Raw genomic sequence first — 25,900 nt, 5'->3', positions numbered from 1 at the left:
TTCGCAGAAATAATAGCATGAAACCAATATAAACTGAACTTTTTCTTACCCTGAGAAATTACCATAGAACCTTTGGTAATATTCCATTTTCCATCACCGAAATGGCAGGAATATCCACCATCATCCAACCTACCAGTGGAGACTAGATTCAATTGAACATCGGGAGCATGCCTCACATCCTTCAGCACTAGTGTGTATCCACTACTGGTATCCAAACACACTGTTCATGTGCCTACTACTTTCGCCAAACCATCATTTCCCATCTTTAAGACTCCAAAGTCTCCCGGAGTATATGATGTGAAAAAATCCCTATTGGCAGTCACATGGAATGCAACTCCACTATCCACAACCCAACTAGTCTCATTTTGGGTAAGATGAATTCCCTCTTCCTTATACACAATGACGAGATCCTCTGGCATTATCGTATTCACACGGTCATTGCACCTATCATCATCTTTCTGCTCATACTTGTTGTCCTTACCTTTCTGCTTCTTTTTCAACTTAAAACAATACCTTTTGATGTGTCCCTGTTTGCCACAATAATGACACTCAAGGTCTTTGTATTTTGGCTTTGACTTACTTCTTCCTCAACTCTTTTCTTGATTCCCATGATCTCGGCCTATATTCCAACTTCTCCCCCTATTATTCGTAACTAGGATCTCCGAATGAGAAGATGAAGTGCCAAAAGTTTTCCTGTTCACCTCTTCATTCAAAATGACACTTCTAATAAACTCAAAAGTGACTATCCCATCGGGTGCAGAATTAGGCAAAGAGACTCTGAAACCTTCCCATGGATCTGGAAGAGTATTAAGTAGCCATAAACCGAGTACTTCATCATCAAAATTCACTCCCATGCCTGATAGCTGATCAAAACATCCTTGAAACTCATTTATGTGATCGGAAATGGACTTGCTCTCATGATAACTCAGTCGCATAGCCTGCTTGAGTAGAAACAACTTATTGTTACCAGTCTTCGAAGCATATAAGTTTTCCAGCTTGTCTTAAAATATTTTGGCATTGCTCTCATTCACAATGTGATTCAAAACATTGTCCTCTGCCCATTGCCTTATGAAACCACATACTTGTTGATGCTCCAATTCCCAATCTGCATCACTAGTTTCAACATCAGGCTTTGCAGCATAAAACACTGGCCCGTTTAACTTCTTCACATATAGAAGATCAGTTATCTTCCATTTCCAAACATAATAGTTTGTTCCATCTAAACAAATCATTATTCCCAAGTTCACATCCATCTTTCAATGGTAAGCGTGGTCACGCCTAAGCAGTGTGTTCAAAGTGTTCCCCCAAAACCTTTGCCTTCATTCAATTATTTTTTCTACCAAAATAAGATGAATGATAACCACCAATAAACAACGGAAATAACAATATGAGACACCAAAACTTTTAACGTAGAAAACTCCTTCAAAGTGAAGGATAAAAACCGCGAGGCCTATCACCCGACCCAAGGCAAAATCCATTATATCAAAAAAGGTTTGTACAATCAAAAGATAATCACAACCAAAAGGGCTATCAAACTCCACACACCCAATTACAATAATCGAACCCCAATCATAAGAGATCTCCTAACTACAAACAACTCATTCCAATTCCCAACCAATAAGATTCAAAATCGAATCCAAACAAATAAGGAGAAATCAACGATACCAAAAGGAACATCCGAAGATGACGAGACCGTTGATCGGAACAGAGTTGAAGAAATTCTATCTTGCTTGCCGATTCTCTCGCGTGCGTGGATAACAATTGTCTCTCTCAATCTCTACACCCAATTGACCCCTCTCCCAACTAAGACGGTTAGGGCAACAATTGGTAAAAGTTTCTTTTTGGGCTAACTTGAATTGTTAGGTCTCTACGCATAGAAGGAACCCAAACCCAACAATTTTTTCATATATGGGATACCTCATCACGTGGACCACTATCAGTATATTCAAGACAGTTTCTGAGTTACCAACTAAATGGGCCTCCATAACATTTGTGTCGAAATAACAAAGGCCTAGTCTTCAACCGAAGTCCATCTATTATCAAGATATTTTGTAAATATTAAGAGAACTCCAGACAAAGAAACAAGTAGTAACATTATTATTACCTAGTATTATCTATCTTGTTCATTTGCATTGATTGAAATTGACATATTTTTATCATTTAAGTTGTAGGTAATTGAAAAAAAAAATGATAAAAAATAGAGTTGTTCCTCAACACAGTGCTTCAATTACTCCAACAAAGTTGAGGCTCAACAATAAAAATTGTTCACACTTCTTGGCAACAGTATTGTGGGCTGAACAATCACCATTTCCTTGTAAAATGAAAGAAATACAAGCATGAAGTCCCGTAAGAGACGGTCTAGTGGTGTGGGGGTTGGACGTGTGACCCTAAGGTCATAGGTTGAAACCGTCGACGCTTCAAGTAAGTGCGTACTTCCGATTAGCGGCTATGGATTCCCACATCATAAAAATAAAAATAAAAAAAATATAAAAAACTTACGCTGGTGCTACTGCTTGCATATATATATATATATATATTATAAAGTTTATGGCTGGAACAAACACTAGGACAAAGTAAAGATGCGTTCATCTTAGGCCTTAGCTTAGCTGCCCTCCACTATATACAGAGATATACATACATAATTAATAAGAAAGAAAGTGGCGAATGAGAATCACGACTGTTTCACTTTGCCATTCCATCAAATAAATATTTTGTTTATTGTTATTATTATTATTCCATTAGATAGATGTGTAGTAGATGTAGATTCATGCTGCTGCTGCTTGCAACCATGATACAACCAGCAAAGCAACAAAAAGAAAAACAAAAGAAAACAAAACACATACACGTACGTAAAAACAAACAGCCGATCGATCTTTATTAATAATTATCCTCTGCGGGCATTGGCATTGGCATTGGCATTGGCATTGGGCTTTCTAGTGAGGGAGAGGTGGATGCCGGGGTCGTTGTTTCGGAAAGTACAGTTGAAGAGAATGGAGTTGTTGAGCCCCTGCACGTTGCTGTTCAAGCTTGCCTTCATCGGAGGACTCTGCTGCTGCATTAACATCGACCTGTTGTTGCTAATCTTTTTCTCCTCTCCAGATTTCTCTTCATCATTCTCATTCTCATTCTCATTCTCATTAGAAGAAGTTCCCAGCCTGTTTCCTCCTTGACGCTTCTGAAGGCCTGCAAAGTAGTTTTTCTTTGGGGCGGGGGCAAGGTTCATTTCCATTATAGCTCCTTTATTATCACCAGCAAGCGTGATCATTCTCATCCCTGTCGCCACCTCTTCAGTCTTGCCTGGGCCCTTATCTTTCAAGGCTGGTTCCCGCTTTCCATTTGAAGAAGGGGCACCATTGTTGTGGGCTCTGTGCCTATTCATTGGCTTGTCAATGCTTTGTTGAAACAGCACGCCCTTTTGGTCGATCTTGGCTTCAGGTTCCCCCTCCCGATCTGCAGTGACTTGGGCGGGAGGTAGTGTGAAATCAGGCGGAGAAGGAGGTGCAGTCCTGAACTTAGGAGATTGCGCAGGGGTTCGCTCCAAGGGCTTGACTACTTTTGGCGACGGCACGGTTGCATCAGCAGCCTTGTTGATTGTTTCAGTGGCTTTTGAGACTGGTGAAGTTGGCATTGTAGCTTCTGGTTTTGTTTCAGGGGAGGATGGTGCAGGACGAGCCTCTGCAGAATTTGACGGTAGTCTTGAATACCTTTCAGTTGGAGATTTGGGTGCAGGAGCTGAAGCTGGTGCTGGGGTTGGGGTTGGGGTTGGGGGCCGTGATGCAGGTGGAGACGGCTGAGCAGCAGCTGTGGCAGGGGCAGGGGCTGCTGCAGATGCTGCCACTGCCCTTTGCGGTGATGGTTGGGAAGCAGCTAGAGGTGATGCTCGGGGAGATGGCGCCGGCCTTACTGATGGAGCCTGAGGAGACGCTGGCGGTGCTGCAGCAGGACGAGGTTCAACAGCTGTTTGGGGTCGTGGAGGGGCCGGTTCCTGAGCTTGTGTTGGTGGAATGGAAGGCCTAGTAGGAAATGAAGGCCGGGCAGCAGTTGGGACTGGGGCTCGCGGACGAGCAGCAGCAGGAAGGGCCGGACGGGCAGGGGCTGGGGCAGTTGGTGGTGCCGGCGCTGGAGCACGCCCAGCAAGAGAGGGCCATCGAATCCATGCTGGACGGGGCTGCTGGCTCGCCATTTTCGGTTGCTCCTCCTAATCTGCAATGGTGTAAATTATTAGGAGGGATGTGGTGAAATAGCAAGGGCGCAGGGGAGACATTTATAAAGGACATGAGATGAGAAAACAAGCATGAAATACGTGTAAGAAGAAGGTAAGAAAAGTATCAGATGCAAGTGCAACATTGCAGCTAAGGAAAAGCTGTCTTACAATTTTAAGGTTGGTATCAATATTACCACTCCTGTCATGTAACTGTGAGATACGGAAAGGGTGAAAGTGCAGCGCCCCCCCTCCCCTCACTGAAAGAAAGATTGTTTTAACATTGTCTTATGCCTCACACATGTCCCATTTCGCCTTTTCCGCAGCAATCAATACCCGTAGCCAATGCCAACAATCAACCGCTCAAAATCAACCCTTCACGTTTGTGCCAATCCAGTTCATAATGCACACTCAAAACTCACGTGTATATATATATATATATATATATTCAAAACAGTGTATGCATACCATGATTCTATGTTCAGATGAGTTGCACCGGCAATCGATGACCGTCGTTGCTCCAAATAAGCACAAGATCTTCACCTTTATCTTTCCTGCGATTTAAGATTCGGACCGCTTTTTGTTTGTTATTCCGCTGCTGACTTTGCTTGCCGAGAGGTTGATTCTATATGCTGTCACTCCTTGTACAATTTTCGGCTGGGAGTTTCGAGCAAAGTTCCAAGTTTTAACGGAGCTCAACTATGCTCGCCTCTTGTGCATTTCTCCATCCCAATTGTCAATTTGCCAAGGACAGTGATGTCAACCTGCAACTTCCAGTGTCTTCTCTCTAAGATTGTGCTACAAGCAAGCACTCTGCACTAACAAAAGAATTCTGCACATGATTTCAGCAAGGAAGACTACGTTACAATTATAAAATTGGATGGAATATATTCTTGAGTGTCACGATCAAAATGCCTTCCCCTGCATTTGCAAAGTTTTTTTATACACATAAAGTTGATACGCCCAGAATCTAACCAACAGCAAGATAACTTAAACCTTACAAATTTGCACAGTACAGTTGCCTGTCACAGCAACTAATGCTCAACAACAAATGGATATCATTGTAATTACATGTCACATGATCAGTAGAATTCCATGTTAAGTAACCAAAGCTCCTGATGTCTTTCAGAACTCAAACTTATTTAAATACAAGAAGACATTAAAGGGAATATACATAGATATTTCATTGCCTTCTATGTGGAATATATCAGTGGACAGAAAATTATTAGATACAAATTAACTTACAACAAGGAGCAATCCAAATACAGGAAATAGTCGATTTCAAGGCCACTGAGTGAATTCAAAAACCTTGAAGACAATCTCAATTCCAGTAGGAATCTGCCAAATGAAAAGAGTCACATTCAACACGTTGAGCGCAATGTGGAGATTTCTGGCAGTTTCACTTCCCTTCTGCATTGCAGGGACTAATGCTGCAGCTGCTGCCCATAGAACTGTAATTGCTGCAGTTTTATACAGAAATAAAAACAAAATGTAAGAGAAGTGCATCGCCACTATCAAATGTGGAACTGATTTGATAAATACAAGCTAAAAAGACACTTTGATATATTCTGATCATTTTACAAGATGAGGTAATATTTTTTGCACGGTGTCTTACCAATTTAAGGGAATGTTTCTTTGACAGATTAAATAATCAAATAGCTAACTTGGTATCATCCTGTAAGGGAAAATTAGACATGATCTCGATTTGGCAAACTAAATTACATATGTGGAGTGTTTGATTGACCATATAAGCTTTCTTTTCCACCAAAGAGATTTGAGAAAGCACTTTAGCCAAGCTTCTTGAAGGCAGGTGATTGATTGTGTTTGAGTATAGAACAAAATTTATAGACAAGTAGCAATCATAACTTTTTACAAGAAAAGGCACATCATCTGCTTCTTGTTCAAGTAACCAAATATGAATCTTCTGAAATTGGCAATTCACCAGCTTATCAAGTAAATTATAATACATTAAAATTCACAGTTGTTTAAGCCATATAAATTATTTTATCCAGACAAATCAGAAATCATTAAAAATTCAATATTACAATGCAATGAGCCAGCAAATTGGGTTGATGGAGCCAAGGTGAGCTTGATTCAACACTCAACTTAAGCTCCCAGTCAAACTATGTGATTTTCTTTTCACGTCAATCAAAATCATCAAACTTCCATGATCATCAAATATCAGACCACTGACCAGAATCTTAAGACACATTTTTAATAATTATCTATGCACATGTGATATATTAATGATGTTGATGATTAAGTGTTCACCTAAACATGAAAGAGGTTAGCAGCTCAAATGCATAAAGGAGACTTTTATAAAATCTCCGAAATTCATGTCAGACTTGACTCAAGCACAACTTTACACAATTTTCAACCCTGTAGTGCAAATTACGAGCCATAATAGCATATCAGCTTAAAAATTACAAGCAAACAACGGTGAAAACAATAAAATGAAAAAAGACATTATATTAAACAGATCAAAATTTCTAATATTATCCAACCAAAGAAAATTTTTAAGTCATTTATAAAAATTGACTGTGGATCTTGCAATGCTGCCGAAACTAGAGTGCTAAACGGGACTACATGATATTGAATTACCTGCACCGGAAAATAAATGGGGTCCTGGGAATAACTTTCCAGTCCTGAACCAGGTGTTTAACCCTCCAAACACAGATTCAAACACCCCAAATCCGAGCAAAATGGAGCCAGCATTAAAGTGCTTATCTCTGTATGATCCCTTGATCAGGTCTTTTCTTTCCTGAATTCAATTAAAGGGCAACAGCACACAAGTTGAAGCTACCCCAACAAGGATCCAAATACGGATCTCACAACACAATATTTGATTACATAACAAAAACATTTGATTACCTTAAAATGAAAAATAAAATAAAAGCGACGCTTGGAAGTAGCGAATGGATTACCTCGGTGAGCTGCTGAATCTTGAGCTCAGCAGGCGATGGTTTCGGTGGTTCGGGAGGTAGGCTGCCATCAGGCGTTACCGCGGCAGGTTGCACTTGCTTCTTTAGCTGATTTATTTCCTCCTGTATAGTGCGAACCCTCCTCCACTGCCATCCAAGGTATCCGGCGTACAGCGTGTATAAAAACAGGCCACTCATTACGATTGGATGAATCAACGCGAATGACCTACCCTCGAGAATCCCAAACTCCCCTCCGGCTGCAGCTGCATTCTATCAATTACGCAAAATTAGAGGAGCTCGGCGATCAATTTGCAAAAATAAGGACGAAGGCATACCTGGGGATCGAGAAAGAAGGGCAATGCGAGTGCGGTGAGTGGAAGAGAAGCTGATTTGAGGGTGAGAATTGCGTCGTGGAGCAACTTCGGAGGAGGGTGCTGCTGCTGATGCTGCGTTTGAGGTTTTCGAGTGTTGCAGCAAATGGGAAATAGTTTAGAGCGGTGGATGTGATTCGGAGGAAGAGTGGGGGGAAGCTTGAGGAGGGAGAGCGTGGCGGCCATGCCTGTGAAATCGGAGACCACAGCCACAGCCACAGCCACAGACACAAACACAAATAATAGATAAGGGACCGAAATGAGGACATGGGGATGGGGGGTTTAACAAATTGAAAATTGAAATTGGACTGGGAGCAACAAGGAGCTTCTGGTTATGTCGAGAATCCACCTGTCGATCCACACATGGATGGAAACATCTAATATGCACTGTGCCCAGTGGCCTATCTCGTTTCAACCTAGATCACATGTTGAATCCATATCAATCAGCACACTTGGTAATAATTATAATCTTTAATCTTATTTATTTTTGTATAATTATGATTATAGATGAAAAATGAGTGACTCAGATTATATTCAGTAATGCTGAATTGAAATATAATCTCAACATAATCCATAACTATTTCATTTACCATCTTCGATTCTAGATTCTCAATTCTCAATTCCCAATTAGCTGCTATTTCAATTTTTTTTTTTAACTTTTTATATTCAATCTCTTCAACTAATTTTTTAATAAAATTATTAAAAACAAAAAATTATTTAGCCAATATATTAATTGAAATTATTTCAATTATTCAATTTTTCAAATATTATTAATTTTACAAATTCGAATAATTCTAATATTTTATAATATAAAAAAATTATATACTCACTCCATTTCACTTGATTTGTTATTTCTTTTTATAAATACAATTATACACTTTAATAACATATAGTATCATGGAAAAAGAAAATACATCAACCATCTTATGTATTTCCGGTGCATAAAGACTTGAGGTGCCATGTAACGATCTATTGAAACAAGATAAAAGAAAGCATCATTAATGATTAATCTAAATGCAATCTGCACCGAGGCTTCTTAATTAGAATAGCTACTCACAACTTTCGGTTTCGCCCGGTCAGTTTGTAGACATCACAAGAATGCTCTCATTTTGCATTGACAAGAACATTCTTGGACAAATACAGAATATAGAAAGTGATTTCATCTCACTGGAATGGAACAATTAGTTTAATTGGAGTGCCACGGAGACAGATAGATAAATTGCAACAGTTTGGAAATCAATTTAAGATTTATTTTACCGAAAATTCCAACAAGCTATCTCGGTTTCATATCCCTCTCTATTATGACATTTGACTATGTGTGAAGATACGTCATACCTCTCTCCAAACAAGAATACAATAATAATAATAAAAGTGACATACAACACTTCTAGAGTGATAATAAACACAATGGAGAGTAATATCAAGGTTTCAACCTGATGTTCAACATCTAATTGCCAAATGATAAGTTAAAATAATGAATATTTCTGAATATGAAAACCAGTGATTTCAATTTCAACAGTTAATTAAGTTGAATGAATGATTGCATACCTAACAAGTTGGATGGGCTAGATGTTTTAACATTTTCTTTTGAGTCCTCAGTTCTGAAACATAAGTAGATATTAACTATATTTTGCACATAGACAGAAGCATACATAGAATGAGAGCTTTTGAGACAAACCTAATAATACCACGTGAAAGAGCCTTTCAAAGTCGACTTGGTTTCATATGCTAAATGTCAAAAGAGAGTTTTTGCAGCAACGCCGCCTAAATCAAATGTCACTAAAGAATTAGCTAACAAAATATCTAGCACAGTTGCAAATATTATGGTTGAAATTATAGTTTTATACTTGTGCTAGATATAATTAGTATTAATTACTGCCAGAATTTAAGAGCAAGGAAATCAAGTATCTACTGCACATATTGTTGGCAACACAACAAGGTTTTTTATGCATTATCGTTGGCCATGGCTAGCCAATAAATCGAGTTAGCACATCACATTAGGGCTTTAAAAAATGCCAAAATAATGATATTTCTACATTACTAGTTACATAATATTCTTAATATAAGAATCACACATATTCATTGGAATAGTACACATCAAAATATAAATCAAATTCTTGAAAAGAAATAATACACATCAAAGCATATTTGCATAAATATATCTGAACTTCGTGATCCAAATTTACGATCAGCTAGCAACAATCCTTTCAAAATTTTGAGCACCAGCTGAGCATCGGAGAGGGAACAAAGCAGAGCAGGGATTCAATTTACGCAGAGAAGAAAAATAAAATTAGGGCTTATTTAATCAAAAAATAATATACAAAGGTCTTGTTTACCTGTCCGGTGGAGAAAGTAACGGAGAAGAACAAACACAGTGAAATAAGAAAGACAGGGAAGAAAAAGTGGGGAGGGCGGCGACCAGGAGAGTGTGTTGTGGGTAGGGTTTGCTTATTTATGTATTTATTTAGTTAAGGCGCGGAATTTCAAAAAATAATTTATAAGAAAGGCGCAAAAAATTGCGTCTTTTTTTTATTTAAAAATTATTTTTTGTTTACGTATTTTATTTTTAAAATAAATATAGTTGAGGCGCAGTTGTTAGCGCCTCTTTATTATTTAAAAAAATAATTTATAATATAGGCGCAAAAAACTGTGTCTTTATTTCTTTTTTTGAAAAATTAATTTAATCATCCATTTTATTTTTTAAATTAATATACCTGATGTGTGATTTTTTATTTTATAAAATTAATATAGTTTAGGTGCGGTTTTCTGAGTATTTTTCTTTAAAAAAATAATTTATAACAAAGGCGCGAAAAACTGTTTCTATTTCTTATTTGAAAAAATAATTTAACTCAAGGATTTATTTCTATTAATATAGTTGAGGCGCGGTGGTTTGCGCTTCTATTTTTTATTTAAAAAAATAATTTATACTCATGCATTTTATTTTAAAATTAATATAGTTGAGGCGCGGTGGTTCGCACCTCTTTTTAATTAATTTTAAAAAAATTAATTAAAAATTAGGCACGTAAGATGGCAATTTATCCTAAAATATAATAAGGCGCGACATTCTGCGCCAAATTTTTTTTATTATTAGTTTGACACAGGTTTCGGTTACAATGTGTTCCGAGCCACGCCGCACCTTATTATCTGTGCCACTTCTCTCTTTTTCGGGTAGTGACTACCCGTCGAGTCCGATCAACTCGTCGATTGTTTGGATGGTAAGGCATAGCCTTCCACCTCTGTTCCTTGCAAACACGTGAGGATATACCGGTATTTTAGGATAACTAGATAACCTCGAACTGTTAGTTTAATTAATTAATTAATCATATTTAAATTTTGATTATTTTTGAATTATCTTATATAATTAAATTAACCTTAAATTGTGTCTCACTTTTCTCTCATTAAGTCTTTCACATTCAAAATATACGTGAGAAGTGGCAGAAAAATCGTGATGGACGGTTTTTCTTTTTAATTATAAATACTCTCACATATGGATTATTAAACTTACTCTCAGAAAATTAGAATACATCATCGTTGTTTGAGAACCAGAGTTTGGCAACGTCATCCTAGGGTTACAGGATCTGGCAATATCTTTCGAGGGTTCCAAAGTTTGGCAACATCTTCCGGAGGGTTCCAGGGTTCGGCAATACCATATTCCCACGATTCCAATCTACTGTTTGCTTGAAGAAGAAGATCTCAAGAACAAATTTAATTTTTAGCAATGGAGGTTTGTTTAAATTCCGCTATCTGCTTCCGCTAATATATTTGATTAGATGTTTATTTTCTAACATTTGGTATCAGAGCCAAGTTTTGCCTCTGCCTTACTTTGAATTTTTTCCTCAGTCAAGCTTTAATTTCTTATTTGAAAATATTTTGATTTTCAACAATTGTTTTGCCAAAATTTTCTTGATCGAAATCTGATCCTACGTTTTTTAAAGAAAATTTTATTTTCGGGAAATTGAGTTTTCTAAAAAATTAATTGTACAAATATTCTAATTTCTGAAATTATTTCTCCGTCGACGGCGAGTGTTATGGGTTCATGAAATTATAATTATTACGGATCTTGTGTGTGAATGAGAATTCAATTATTATTATTAAATGCGATTAATTTTGTGTATCCAATTAATTGAGAAGGTGGATCATATTCTTGTTGCTGCGTATACTTTATTTTTATTTATTTATCATTATTATTATTATTATTATAATTATGACAATAATATTGTTGCTATTATTATTATTATATTTAATATTACTATGATGACGAGGGATGCGAAATTATCATTATTATTATTTTATGAAGATATCTGCATTACTTTCTTAATTGGAGCATCACTTACGAGAAGCAGAATTTCACTCATGTATTATTTTTATTTATTTATTTTAATTGGAGCATATTGCTACACTAGTCTGAGATGATCATGCATACATTTATTCATGTGAACTTCATATTATATATTCATGATGTTTGTGATTTGTTTTTAATTTTTTTTAATTGGGGAATAGCCACAACATCCTTGATTAATTAAAAATTTATTTATGATTTATTTGAAATCACATTAATAGACATCGATTGTAATTATCATGTATGATGTGATGAGATCTACCCGCATGAGTCTTGTTATATTTATATGAGTAATTAGGATAAAATATCGAATCGTATTTCTTGATCTACCCACAGGTATTAAGAAAATGAGCGCAATTTGATAGTTTTACTTTAAAGTTTTTTTGTTTGAATCTAATTGAGTAAAACTTTAGCCCACAGGAAAGTCTTTATGTCTTTAGATTCATGTCTTAACATGTTTACATTGGGAGAACATGTAATTTATTTGTCTCGTTTATTGATGAGCATGTATGTTTAATCTTACAGCATTTAATCCTATGAATTTCTTTGACATTAAGTGTGATATTCCCGAATTGTCTGGTGATAATTACAAAATCTAGAAGGAGAGGATTCTCCTTCATTTAGGCTGGATGGACATTGATTATGCTATACGGAAAGACGAGCTGCCGGTTATTACTGAAACCAGCGAGCCATATGATGTGGATCTTTATGAGCGATCACTACAAAAAAAAAACAGTTTTATACTACAACTGGAAAATCGTAACAAAAAACCATTTTTCGTGCAATTTGCGTATTTGCTACGCCTTAGTGATGACTTTTATCCGTAATGTATACTCGTGTAACGAATGTTTTTTGCCACGCAACTTTTCGTAACTATTACCGTCAGTCAACGCTCTCTATGGTAGGATTTTTATTATGATGTTTGTTACGAAGTTTCTCTCGTAATCATAAGTCGAGCTTTTCGTGCGTGTGGCAAGAATTTTTGTCAGAATATTTGTTACGAAAGTTCCTCGCGTTACCCAAAACATTACTATGACCGCTTGTCACAGTATGCTTTCTATGACGCATTTTTTTTTACGTCACTGAACCTGTAATAAAAAACATATTTTCTTATGATCACATTACTGGCCGTAACAATAAACATCCAAGAACCACTCTTTGTTACGTCATTTCATCTTTTTGTTACGTCATTGCATCCTTTTGTTACGTCACTAAACCTTTAAAAAAATTATCCTTACTTATGGTCACGAAAATGGTTGTAACAAACATCCAGAAATAACATTTTGTTACGATATTTTATCATTTTGTTACGGAAAAATAGTGTCTTATAAAAAATAGTGGTTGTGATGCAATTGAAATTATGCATAAAAAATTGACCTGTTGCGATCTCCCTTATACCAAAACATATTTTGTATACAACGATGCTATAAATATCACGATCAACCATAATTATAAACAATAAGCACTATAAGGGAATCCCAACATAGGATAGTAACATAACAGTACTTACAAGTCGATGTCCATCACCTAACAAAAAAATAAAGTATCCCATCAAACAAGCCTAGTCATATCTCCACTTGGACATTATGTTCCGCAAAACACAAGTATCTCAAACATCCAAACTAGTAATAAGCAAGTACGGATATCCATTAATCCATAACCACAATTCTCACCGCACAAAAGATAACTCCAAATGTCTATGCATTTAATCCATAGGTAATTCACATAGCCATAACAACCTACCATCCAAAAACTGCTACGATATGCAATCGATAAGGCAAACAGGGGCAAAACATTAAGGAATCGGTTGAAATGCTTCAGGGGTGGCGCATGAGCTGCAATTGCCAACAAAAGTAGGTTTAGTTTTAGTAATATTTCTTTTAAGTTTTGGAACACAATATATGAAGGAAATGAAAGTAGATCCATACGTCCTTGTAGTTCCACTCAATAATGTCTTCACCGACAACCTCGCAAATAGTAGTTGCAATTGTCGGTAAAATAAGGGGTGTCTCCGGGACTGAGGTGGACGTAACGAAGACGTTGACAATGGAAAGTGTGTCACCTACAATATTCACAAGTACAATTTTTGAATATATAGTTCACCATACATATCAACACACGATCACACTGTATGTATAACATGCTATAACACATTTGAAGTGTAAACTTCCTAACTCATATAGCACGAGTATGTACATTCGAACATTTACTACAATACATGTTATTCAACCCATGAATTAGGCACCAAATCACAATAATTTCTAATTTCCAATGTGATTGCAACTCGAACTATAAACCAACCATCCACCAATCAAACCTAAGTAAAACAATTTATCATGTACAATATTAAAATAATAATCTCATTAATATTCTAACTGCCACATATGTCAAGTTGAATATGCCCAGACTCAATAAAACCATGATCATCTGCACTATGAGACCTAAACTGTCACAACATCGATGATGCAGTATGAACATCATATTGAAGGATTTAAAAGAAAAAACTCAAGGCATAATGCCACAAACCTGGTGTAGGGGGCAGAGCAGAAGTCCCTCAGCAACAACTTTCTTCTCTCTAGTGCGAGATAATATAAGCACATAGGTGCCGATCTAAAATAGAGATTGCAGAAGAGTTGAAAACATAGTTGGCCAAGAAGATTAGCCTAAATTTGACACTTCATCGATTACTAGTCAACTTTAGGGTTTGACGACATCATACCATCATAGGTGATTCGGACACAGGACTAAGAAGCTCAGAGCCCATATCAATACGAGCTATGGCCTATTAAGAATATGCAGATCATAGTGAATTCATTAGCCATCAAAAGCATTGGAATTCAATTGTGAAAAGTACGGAAATTACGACTAATTACAGATGGGCCAATAACTGCTCCGGAGTTTTTGTACATGAATGCATACACATCAGCCTTAATGGATTTGAATCACATGTATTGTAATACACCATCAAAATTTGATCACACTACTAAAAAACCTATTTTCTACTACGGCCGGAAAATCGTAACAAAAAGTCATTTTTCGTACAATTTGCATATTTGCTATGCCTTCGTTACGAATTTTTTCCGTAATGTGTACTCGCGTAACGAATTTTTTTGCCACGCCAATGCAGGGCTTTTGTTACGCTGTTTGTTACGAATTTCCTCTCGTAACCAAATGTCGATCCTTCTGCGCTTGTGTCAGAGCTTTTAGTTACGATATTTGTTACGAAAGGTCGTCGCGTTACAAAAACATTCCTGTGATCGCTTGTCATATTTGGTTTTTGTTACGAATATTTGTAATGAGATTGAACCCGTAATAAAAAATATACTTTCCTATAGTCACGGAACAACCTGAAACAACAAATATCCAAGGACCACTTTTTGTCACGGTATTTCATCCTTTTGTTACATAGAAATAGCATGCTATGAAAAATAGTAGTTACACTGCAATTGAAATTGTGCGTAATAAAATGACCTGCTGTGATCTCCCAAATACCGAAAGAAATTCCGTATACATATAATGCTATAAACATCATCATTGGCAATACTTGCAAACATTAATTCATAGTAAAATCTGAATCCCAACATTAAGGCACATGGAACCACAGTTTTTACTGGACAATCTCCGTACCTAACAGCGAAGTAAAGCAACCCATAAAACAAGCCTAGCAAGCACTACACAGCAGCATCCTGTTCCGCAAAACAGGCTTAACAGTTCAAACACTAAACCTAACAATAAGCAAGTACGGATATCCATCAATCCATAACCACGTCTTTCACCACACAAATTAAAACTCCAATGGTCTATGCATCCATTCCACATAGTTTACACAGCCTCAACACAATCCATCCAAAAACAGGTACGACATACAATCCATAAGACAAACGGGGCAACTAACATGGGTGAATCGGTAGATACGCTTCAGGGGCGGCGCATGAGCTGCAATTGCCAACACAAAGATTAGTTTAAGTCATATTTCTTATAAATTTTGGAAGGCAATACAAGAAAGGTATGAAAGTAGATCCGTACATCCTTGTAGTTCCACTCAATAGGATCTTCACCAACGACATCGCGAAGGGTAGTCACCCCAATAATGGTCGGCAAAATAAGGGGTGTGTCCGGGACTAAGGAGGATGTCACGAAGACCTTGACCAGGAAAAGTATGTCACCTACAACATCCACAAGTGCAATTTTTTAGTATATTGAGCCGTATATATCAACAGACGTTCAAACTGTATGTATAACATGCCATAACACAGACATTAGAAGTGTAAAGCTTTGCAACTAGAATAATACGAGTATGTATCTTTAGACATGTCGTACAATACATGGTATTATATCTATGAATTAGGTACCAAAACACATTATATCCTAATTTCCTATGTGATTGCAGCTCGATCTATAAACCAATCATCCTCCAATAAACAAATGTAAACCAGCAATATCATGTACAATATCAAATAAAAAAAAAATTCGAAGTTCTATATCCATATGGCAACCCCCAAATGGGAGGGCTCCATTATGTGTCGTAGTACTATGTCTCAATGAGATTAAATACCACTTATGCACTAAATACGAGCAAACATCCGCAGATGCAGTTCCAAGTTCAGAGTACCGACCACTGATATATCAAATTATATGTACCAAAATCATCACTAACAAGAGATACACCTTGGCAACAAGGGACTACATAGGATTTCAATAATAAAGTCAACTTTCAACATTTTTGGGGAAAGTCATAGTGTACCCAAATAGTGTAATAGCAGTGTAGCCATAAACAATGTGATGTAAAAGATAAAAAATACCAGACCAGCACAGGAGTCGGCATAATACCACTGATTTTACTGCCCCTATATTAACAGTGTACATAACACAAGCAAATCCACATATCGTAACATTGTATATGTCTAGACTCAAGAAAACCATGATCATTTGCAGTATGAGGCCCGAACGGTCACAAAACCTATGATCCCTCGCAGAGGCATATTAAAAGTTCCAAGAAAAACCTTAAAGACAATGGCACAAACCTGGCGCAGGGGGGCAGAATAGAAGTCCCTCCGCAATAACTTTTTTCTCACCGGTGCGGGATAATAGAAGCACACGCGTGCCGACCTACAATAAAATATTACAGATGAGTTGGAAACGTAATAGGCTATCAAGAGTAGCCTAAATTAGGCACTGCACTGATTACTAAGAAACTTCAGGGTTTGACGGAATCATACCGTCAGACCTGGCCCGGACACAGACCTGGGAAGCTCAAAGACTGAATCAATACGAGATGTGCCCTATCATTTATGCGCATATCATGGTAAATTCCCATATTAGCCATCCGAATCTCATGGGATACTCATACGAAATGTACAGATATTATGAATACTTACTGCCTGGCTAGTAACTGCTTCGGAGTTTCTGTGCATGAATGCATACACATCAGACTTGATAGTTTTGAACTCAGCCATCATTGCCTTCAACTCTGCAAGTCCATTATGTATTTGTTCCCACCCTTGCTGGAATGCTACACTATCTGTTAAACTAGTTGCTTCGCTGCGGGAATGAGCTGAACTTGCCGCACTATCGACCTTTGACCGCTTCTTAATCTTCTCCCAAGGGCCCGTTGGTACAGAGTCTCCCGAACAAAGGGAGTCCGCCCTTCAGGGGGAATCTTGTTTAGTTCATTCTGTAAATATGTCTACGAGAAAAGATTTAAGTGAGGCCGAACTCGCTTTTATTGTTAAAGAGGTACATAATGTCTGAATTGTAACTTAATTGGTACAATAAATTTATTATACCAATATCTCCTCGGTTTCTTGGTCGTCCTTCCCCTTGCCTTGTGTCCAACTAGATATCCAAATCTCCAAATTGTCGGGGTCCTTCCCCTTCGCTTTGATCTGCAGCAATACAAGGCCTTATGTCATTGCAAAACACAAGAAACTATTTTTTGAAGAATGTAGGGATGGAGCATAGCATGATTAATTACTTAAACAAAATGAAAGGTACCTCCTCGGCGAGAGTTGTGAAGGACTTTTGCCCAGTACGATGCGGAAAGCTTCTTTTATTTACATTTGACACATTTTTTTTGGATTGAAGCTACGTAAATAAGAATTATTTAGTTCTCACCATAGGCCTGTGCAGATATAACGTATATTAATTTGGTTGGTCCCTATTGCATACCTTCACCTTTTCGTCGCGCCAGTACTCAACCAACTTTGGCCACTGATCAGGCACGATCTTGCTTGAGGGAACCTTCTTCAATGCTTCCTCGTCGTCCTCGATCGGATTGAAGTAGGTGGATTTGATGCTGTATTTCCAATGCCTCCAAACTTCCTTAGGTCAGCCATGACCACTTTCTCTGCTGAGTCTGGTAATCCGCTGTTACTCTGCAATGACATTTGACATGGTTATCGCACAATACAAACAAGATAGTAGGACCATATATACAACTATAATGAAATTAAAGAAATTTCATTTTATATGAATATTGCATCACCTGAACCTCCATCCATGCACCCTGTCTCTTCATCTCCGGTATTTCAGCAAACGTGGGGTAATGTACAGGATGTCGAGCTCCGTTGCGTGCAATGACCCCAATAGCTGTCTTGTACTCATTTACATTAGGTCCAACAATGCTTTTACCATCAGGCGATGTGAATACAAGCATCCTGTGATCTTTTCCCCATCCACGCGGCATTCTTGCCACCCCTCTCCCCTGTTTTTTATTGGACGAACCAGCTGGTACAAATAAGAGATTACATGTTATTGTAAGGAGCGTATGTAGAAAATTTGAAATCAATTAATGCAAGACATAATCATAGAAGGATAATTTTCAAACCGTCATCCGATGTTATCTCGTCCAATCGTGCCATATCGCCCACCTCCGTTCCTGTCATCAGAGCCGGGTTGGAACCTGGTTCTTTACCCAATAATGGCATATCACTCTCTGCAGTCTCCATGTCCTGTGTCGGTGGAAGTGTCTCGTCATTTGCTTCTGTGGGGGGGATTGTATCATCCTCATCTTGTGTCGGTGCCGTCGGTTCAAGGACTGATGGGATATCCCTAGCATCATATTCCTGTTGGGGTTAATAGCGTCAGCCTATAGTAGTGTTGTACTAAGAGTTCAAATAAGGACCAGTTTCCGTAAAGAAGCCACATTACCTCCAAAATCCCCTCCGAATCCTGAAGCACTGTCCGTCGAGTGGAAGATGTTGTTTTGTTGCTTTGAGCACGAGCATCACGTTCTTTCTCCCACTCTGATGTGATGGAGCAAAGTCGCTGGAGCAATGGTGAGACCCGAGATCCCTTCCGTTTCGTTGCTTTCTTCGTGGTTTTGCGGATAGGTGATGGATTTTTACGAGCCGGATTAGTTGCCTCTACGGGGCTGTTGTGTGCAGATGCCCGGGTAAAACGTCTTACGGGAGAGGCAGCCGGATCCTGTGACCCTCCTACAGCACCACGTTGAGATTTTTCCATAACCTGCAAGACACAAGCGTTAGGAAGCTGTACGGAACACCATATTAGGAAGAAATCACAACATAGAGACCACAATTAATGCATGTAAAGTGATTCAGCATACGGAAATCGAAAATAGAGCTTGTGAAATGACATGGAAAAAAATCATGATAGACCGTTTTTCTTTTAAATTATAAATACTCTCAGGTAGGGGTTACTAAACCTACTCTCAGAAAATTAGAATATACTATCGATGTTTGAGAGCCAGGGTTTGGCAACGTCATCATAGGGTTACAGGATCTGGCAATATCTTTCCAGGGTTCCAAAGTTTGGTAACATCTTCCGGAGGGTTCCAGGGTTTGGCAACACCATTTTCCCACGGTTCCAATCTACTATTTGCTTAAAGAAAAAGATCTCAAAAACAAATTTAATTTTTAGCAATGACTGGAGGTTTGTTTAAATTTCACTATCTGTTTCCGCTAACATATTTGATTAGATGTTTATTTTCTAACACGAACTAGAACCCGAATAGGCTAGGCCGAGGGATCGAGATGGCGGGTTCCCTTTTTGGGTGATTCCGAGGTGCCCATCATTCATGATGAAAAGGTCTTCAGACCATCATCCGTGATGGAGGAATGGATTGCGTACAATCCCCTCTTGGTATGTTATATTAGAGACTAGAGAGTTGTGGCCGTTTGGTGCCCATCGCAAACTAATAAACAAATTGACTTACGTGTACATTTAGATTTCGAACCCTTATGTACCTATTGTGAAGCTTTTCTTGAGGGTTGTGACCCTAAATTTGTTATGTGTAATTATGTGGCGTATCATACGAAGTGATAAGGTTGGAAAACCGGGTCAATCCAGCCCTAATTAAGGCCTAGTGGAGTTTTCTTCGTGTTGTGTCCATCACAATTACTTGAGAATAAAATGGAGATATAAGGGAGACGCTAAAAGACTTGTGTGTGTGAGTTATCCTTATGTGATATGTGACATTTTATTTAAATTATCTTCTTCAAATGAGTGGCATTTACACGTGAATCGTGACTTATACCGTATTAATTTATCTTCAATTAATTGTACTTACTCAACCGTTGTGTTGACCCTCCTTCTACAAATCTTTTTGTAGGTCATGATGCTTCCGTTATACCTAAATGATGCGTCCATGTCATATGATTCATCGGGGAAATTAGAGCTATTTTATCTTCTAGAATGTTTTTTAAATTCATTATTAATGTTTAAGAACTAATGTGTTTTGAACTAATTTTCGACTTATGCTTTTGACTCGAATTTTATTTATCTAAATGATAAGCCGGTGCTTTTTAATTTTAAATCTCTAATTAGTTTCTTGTAATAGTTATATTAGGCTTAGCACCACAATGTAGGGCCTGTTTGTTGATAAATGAGTCTTTCGGTGTGGCGTGACGGTGACACTTCGGTTTGAGCCGACCGGGGTGTTATATGCAGAGTTTAATTTGTTTGAGAGATCATAAGACTCAATCAAGTTTCATAGGTTTAATAAGAACATATAGTGTGCTTAGGTAGTAATACTTTTAGTTTCTTGGTTGTTTTTGTTTGTGAATTTGACACATGGATCATAACATTGTAGGTTAGTGCATCATAATGTGGGGTAGTTTGGAGGTTTGATAGACCCGGGCTGTTGTAGGAGAAGTCAACCAATTCCAACTTATCTTATCACAAATGCACATGTAAAGATCATATTAAATTGTTTAATTGCTTTCTCACATCCGTTTTATTTAATTAAAAAACATTATAAGTAACTATGCATAGAAGTTGCGGTGGACATCTTCGCTTTAGGAAAATAACTAAAGAAAAGAATAGCAAGAACTTTCAATTTGAGAGGCATAGGATTGGGAACAAGAATAGGAAGAGGTGTTGTGTCTAGGTTAGGTTAGGCTAGGTTGGTTGTTTCCTTTGATCTAAAATGTTGTGCTCTTGTTAGGGTTAGAATCATCGAATGTAGTTAGTATTGAATGATACTTTTTGTTTGTTCTATTTTTGTCATGATCTTATCGGAACTTGTTTGAATTATTTTGTTCTTTTAATTATGCTCTTTGTAGTCATTTGTTCTTTTAATTTTTTTTTCTTTGACATATAATTAAATTCATTGGGCATCAATAAAAATAACCAATTTTTTTGTTTCATTGCAGTTGATTCGCCACCCCTGAGTGTCTCCCGGAAAATTGCTGAAAACACCATCTATGTCTGTTTACCTCGTACTTATATTTATTTTTATATTTTTTGGATGTTGGATAGTATGAATTGTGAATATTTTGGATGATAGGTATTTTGGATATGTCTTAACATGGTTGTTGGGACAAAATATTGTATTTATGTTTTTGGTGTGTCAGATAACGTCGGATCGGCATCATCTTGTATGTTTCAGTAAGATTTATGTATTGGGTATAAAAACTAGGTATTATCCTATTTGTGAAGAAATTAATACTGTAATAAATATTATTATTTTTGCTAGATCGTTACAAAAAGTTTTGTTAGTGGCTGTAGAAAATTATAACAAATACATATTCTAACGAGATTGAAGATTTGTAACATTATTTTGGTTATGGAAACATTCGTAAAAAAATGTTATTGTCACAAAAAATGAAAAAAATACCAACGTTATTGTAACGGATAATTTTGTTACAAAAAATGAATTGACCTGTTACAAATAAATTTAGCATGTGCGTAATAAGGGTGTTGACTATCAACCTTTTGTTACGGAAAGTGTTGTTACAAAGACGTTTTTGTTACTCGAGTTTTTATAGCAGTCAAAATCCGTTACAAAATCGACACAAAAGGTTTATTGTGTCGAAAAATGAGCATTTGTATCGACTTTTCCCCGCAACAAAAGGCTGAAAATTCTGGTAGTGCCAATCTCTTTTGATTAATGGTTGGCGTGTCGGAAAACATTTCGTGAGATGTCTCGCGTGGTGAACTTCACTCTTCAAACTCAAGAATATCGTGATTCAACAGGGTCCCCGACCAACACAACTTTTCTAATATTTTACGATTCAGTATTTTACCTCGCTTATTTATCTGTTTTCTTTACCGTTTTATTTTCGATTCCGCTTGTATTTTCCTTTCCAATTCAATGAAATTTTATTTTTAAACATTTTTCCTTTTTCTTCCTATTGACAGATTTTCTACTTAATCTCATTTCTACACACAAAATATCACTTAGGGCTTTCTGGAGTGTCCTAAGGAACCTTGGCCGTTTTTCGACTGATTTCATCAAGCCTTAGTAAGACTTAGAATATAGAGATTTCCGTATACAACAATCCGATTGAAAATTTTCAATTTTCGGTACCAAATGATTAAAATATGATGTGTTATATGTAGTTAATAGTTCCACACAGCTATATATCTGTGTGGGCAGAGAATCAGTTTGAGTCGTTACACTCATTTTGCAGAATTGAATTTGCATGTTGTTGCAGTGTGGGGCTTCACTTGATTAAAAACGGAAAGCATGCATGCAGAATATCTCCCGCCAGTTGGCTGTGAGGTCCCTCATCTCATCTCATCGCCTTCCACTTAATTATTTTGAGTACTCATCATGCATCTTGCTATGCCTTTTGCTTTTACTTCTCAATAATCATTACTGACTTAACTGCACTCAATAAATTGTACTCCATCCTGCTGATTATATATAATCTTGTTAATAATTTTGCATGTGTTTGGAAATTAATTCAGGGAAAATAACACGCAAATAATTGCCAAATAAGATTTTTTTTTTTAATTATAATTTTCTTTTGGAAATATATATTATATATAAATAAAATATTACGAAAGCACTACTGTAAGTATGTGTAAGTATCGATAGATTGTGGTTAAATTCAGCGCGCACTTTCGGATAGCGGGTGCATGCGAATATGAATAATTATTAATTTTTAAAAGCAGAGATAAAGAAAAAAAGAAAGAATGACTTTATTGTTGTTGGTTGGCAGAGGTGATTTGCATCCCTACGTTGGCATTAGCTTTACCATTGGAAAACAGAAAGCTCCTCTCCTCTAGCTAGTTCGTTTCAGTTTGATCCACATGTGCTATGAAAATATAAAATGTTGGTATTATTTATTTGCTTTTATCACTGACAAGGAAATTTACTTTGAATTCCAAAAGGGAAAGGGATATATATATATATATATATATGGCTCAATTGGCTTTGCACATGCAAACTAGAAAAGTCGAAGAGTACTGACATCATATCATTGCCATATATGGCGATCCATGGGTCCGGTTCGGCCAGTATAATTATTAATCACCAAATTATACACACATGCAGGTTGGAGCTAGCTAGCTAGCTAGCTAGTTAAGTTAGTGATCTGCTTTAATTTGTGATCTAATTTGGTAATTTTAGCCAAATATATCATATGATATGTACAGTGTGACTTATAGATATATATATATATATATATGACCAATCACTCAATTTAAAGGCTAGCAAACCCTGTTGCTAACTAACTAACTAAAGCAAAATTCTTTTTTTTTTTTTTTTTAAAAAAAAGAGCAAAGGTGAGCATTGCATTGCATTATATATAGCCCCAAACTCTCAACTCGTCTGCTGCAGCAGAATATCATCATCATCTTGTTCAACCGAACTCATTTCATTTCTTGGGATACAGTTACATATATTAATCAATGAAGGCAAGTTTCATACATACAATTCCTTGCTTTATTGCCACAATTATAATTATTTACTATATATGTTTTCCTTGTACATATATAAATATTAAATGTTGTGTACAGATCTTGGACTGGGTTCATCGGAGGTTTTCTTGCAAAGGTAATACATATACTTATATTATTAAAGAAGATGATATATATATATATATATTAGTGTCATGCTTTAAATATAAAACACATGTTTAATATAATATTTTAAATCTAAATTATGTATTCATTATTATCATGCATATATATATATATATATTTATACCTGATCTTCTTTGTCCATGTCATAGTGACAGTTGGTGCAGCAGATGGGGTGTCGGAAAAGGGTATCGTTGGTGGTGGCAGTGCTCATTATTCTGTGACGACCAACGGCAATAATAATAAAAGTGGTATCCTTAAAAATATTAAGGATGGCGATGATGATATAATAATGTCGTCATTGCATTTACATTTGCTAGTGAATGAGACTAGTGGAGGATCTACATCTACTTGTTGTACTAAACAAGATCAAGATCACGATCAAGATGAAGATCAACCATCAGAGAGTGGTTTCATCCACATGACCATTAGAGGAGGATCATCATGCCCCCCATATGTGATGATTGAGAAAAGACCCAGAACCACACTTGCACACTTGTTCAATCGGAATGACAATGACAATGACAATGACAATGAGGAACACACTCTCACCCACACCCACACCACTATAATTAAGAAACCTAAAATCATCCAACACAAATCAGCAGCAGCAGCAGCAAATAATATAATAAACTGCAGCAAACCCAATTATAATAATAAGCATGCAAATGACCCTAACTGCCCGGTTCTGAAGCTGAAGCTGCAGCGCGTGAGTAGCTAGTGAACACAACTAACTAACTTGTTTACTTAATTAATTTGCATGCATTATATATTGTTGGTCTTTACTTTAATTTATAATTTCTAAGTATTATTGTATATATATAGTTGATGCAGAGACTAATGTGGGGAATCAGAAAGATCCATCCTGCAGACACCACCGCGATGAGTGACAGTACTGACAGCAGTAGTTTTGTGAGCAAGGACGACAGCAGCAGCAGATGTATTTCTACTACTAGTGCAATGCCAATCTAATCTGCATAGATCGAAAGAACCAACCTTTAATCACTCGTCGCTCTCACCCTTTTCTTTAATTGCTTTGCTGCAGATGCCTTCATATGATATGATCCATCATAATCTGTCATTACCCACCAACCATTCACTACATTCCTCCAATCCAGCAGCCTGTTTTCTCTCTCTCTCTCTCTATATATATATATACATATCTTATGTGTGTATGCAGTTAAACATGCATGTATTTTGTTTGCGATGCATCGATCAATCGACCAGCTTCTTTATTAATTAATTTGTTATATATAATTGTTATGAAGTGATGACGAGATATGTGTTGGATAATTTTAATTAGTGCAATTCAATTGGGATGAATTATATCTACAAATGTATAGACATGCATTCTCTATACAGATTAATATTTTTACAAGTGAAAAGAAAATTTTAATTAAATTTAATAAATTTAATTTCAGTTTAATATAGGAAGAATTACATCAATTCTTGAAAAATTATATTTGATTGAAGAATTCCAATTATGTGAAAACATCCTATTGAAAAATTGCAGTGTTTTGGGAAAAAACACACCTCAATTTCATGCATCAATTATATAAATAGGATGCAGACTCTCAACTTAAAGATCAATAACTTCTAGATCATTGCAGTAAAACTCAAAATAAATTTTGATTCATTATGCTTTATACGTATTTTTTTATACATCATAATTTTGAGTTTTACTCATTTTACTCTGGAAAATCAAAGAGGGTGTATGTATTATCCCATAAAGTTGATTTTGTGATACCCGATAGTAGGATTGAAATACAATCTTTGCAAAGTGTGTTTGAACACAATA

At 36.7% G+C, this 25,900-nt stretch overlaps 3 protein-coding genes across 7 annotated transcripts; 1 reads left to right on the top strand and 2 right to left on the bottom strand.

Annotated features, from left to right (window-relative positions):
* Window positions 1-2,693: 2,693 nt before the first annotated feature.
* LOC127261080 (vegetative cell wall protein gp1) lies at window positions 2,694-5,205 on the bottom strand. Of its 2 annotated transcripts, XM_051289254.1 has the most exons (3): window positions 4,670-5,205; window positions 4,373-4,576; window positions 2,694-4,203 (listed from the first exon to the last, which is right to left on the bottom strand). In XM_051289254.1, exon 3 carries the CDS (start codon window positions 4,181-4,183, stop codon window positions 2,885-2,887), a length of 1,299 nt encoding a protein of 432 aa, XP_051145211.1. In that variant the 5' UTR covers window positions 4,184-4,203; window positions 4,373-4,576; window positions 4,670-5,205; the 3' UTR covers window positions 2,694-2,884. The 2 variants fall into 2 exon arrangements, with proteins under 2 accessions (XP_051145211.1, XP_051145212.1); XM_051289255.1 differs by lacking the exon at window positions 4,373-4,576.
* A 155-nt stretch (window positions 5,206-5,360) lies between these two features.
* Window positions 5,361-7,760, bottom strand: LOC127261081 (uncharacterized). Its single transcript, XM_051289256.1, has 4 exons — window positions 7,458-7,760; window positions 7,126-7,392; window positions 6,803-6,962; window positions 5,361-5,661 (listed from the first exon to the last, which is right to left on the bottom strand). Exons 1-4 carry the CDS (start codon window positions 7,677-7,679, stop codon window positions 5,483-5,485), a joined length of 828 nt encoding a protein of 275 aa, XP_051145213.1. The 5' UTR covers window positions 7,680-7,760; the 3' UTR covers window positions 5,361-5,482.
* A 16,086-nt stretch (window positions 7,761-23,846) lies between these two features.
* Window positions 23,847-25,379, top strand: LOC127261155 (uncharacterized). Of its 4 annotated transcripts, none has more exons than XM_051289379.1 (5): window positions 23,847-23,937; window positions 24,040-24,076; window positions 24,255-24,353; window positions 24,477-24,811; window positions 24,928-25,379. In XM_051289379.1, exons 1-5 carry the CDS (start codon window positions 23,932-23,934, stop codon window positions 25,072-25,074), a joined length of 624 nt encoding a protein of 207 aa, XP_051145336.1. In that variant the 5' UTR covers window positions 23,847-23,931; the 3' UTR covers window positions 25,075-25,379. The 4 variants fall into 4 exon arrangements, with proteins under 4 accessions (XP_051145336.1, XP_051145335.1, XP_051145334.1 ...); XM_051289378.1 differs by having other exon boundaries at window positions 24,255-24,811; window positions 24,928-25,042; window positions 25,148-25,379; XM_051289377.1 differs by having other exon boundaries at window positions 24,261-24,811.
* Window positions 25,380-25,900: the final 521 nt, after the last annotated feature.

The sequence above is a fragment of the Andrographis paniculata genome, unplaced genomic scaffold (genome assembly GCF_009805555.1).
Source record: "Andrographis paniculata isolate CXL003 unplaced genomic scaffold, ASM980555v1 Contig62END, whole genome shotgun sequence".
NCBI classification, from domain to species: domain Eukaryota; kingdom Viridiplantae; phylum Streptophyta; class Magnoliopsida; order Lamiales; family Acanthaceae; genus Andrographis; species Andrographis paniculata.
This window is presented reverse-complemented; position numbering and strand designations above follow the sequence as displayed.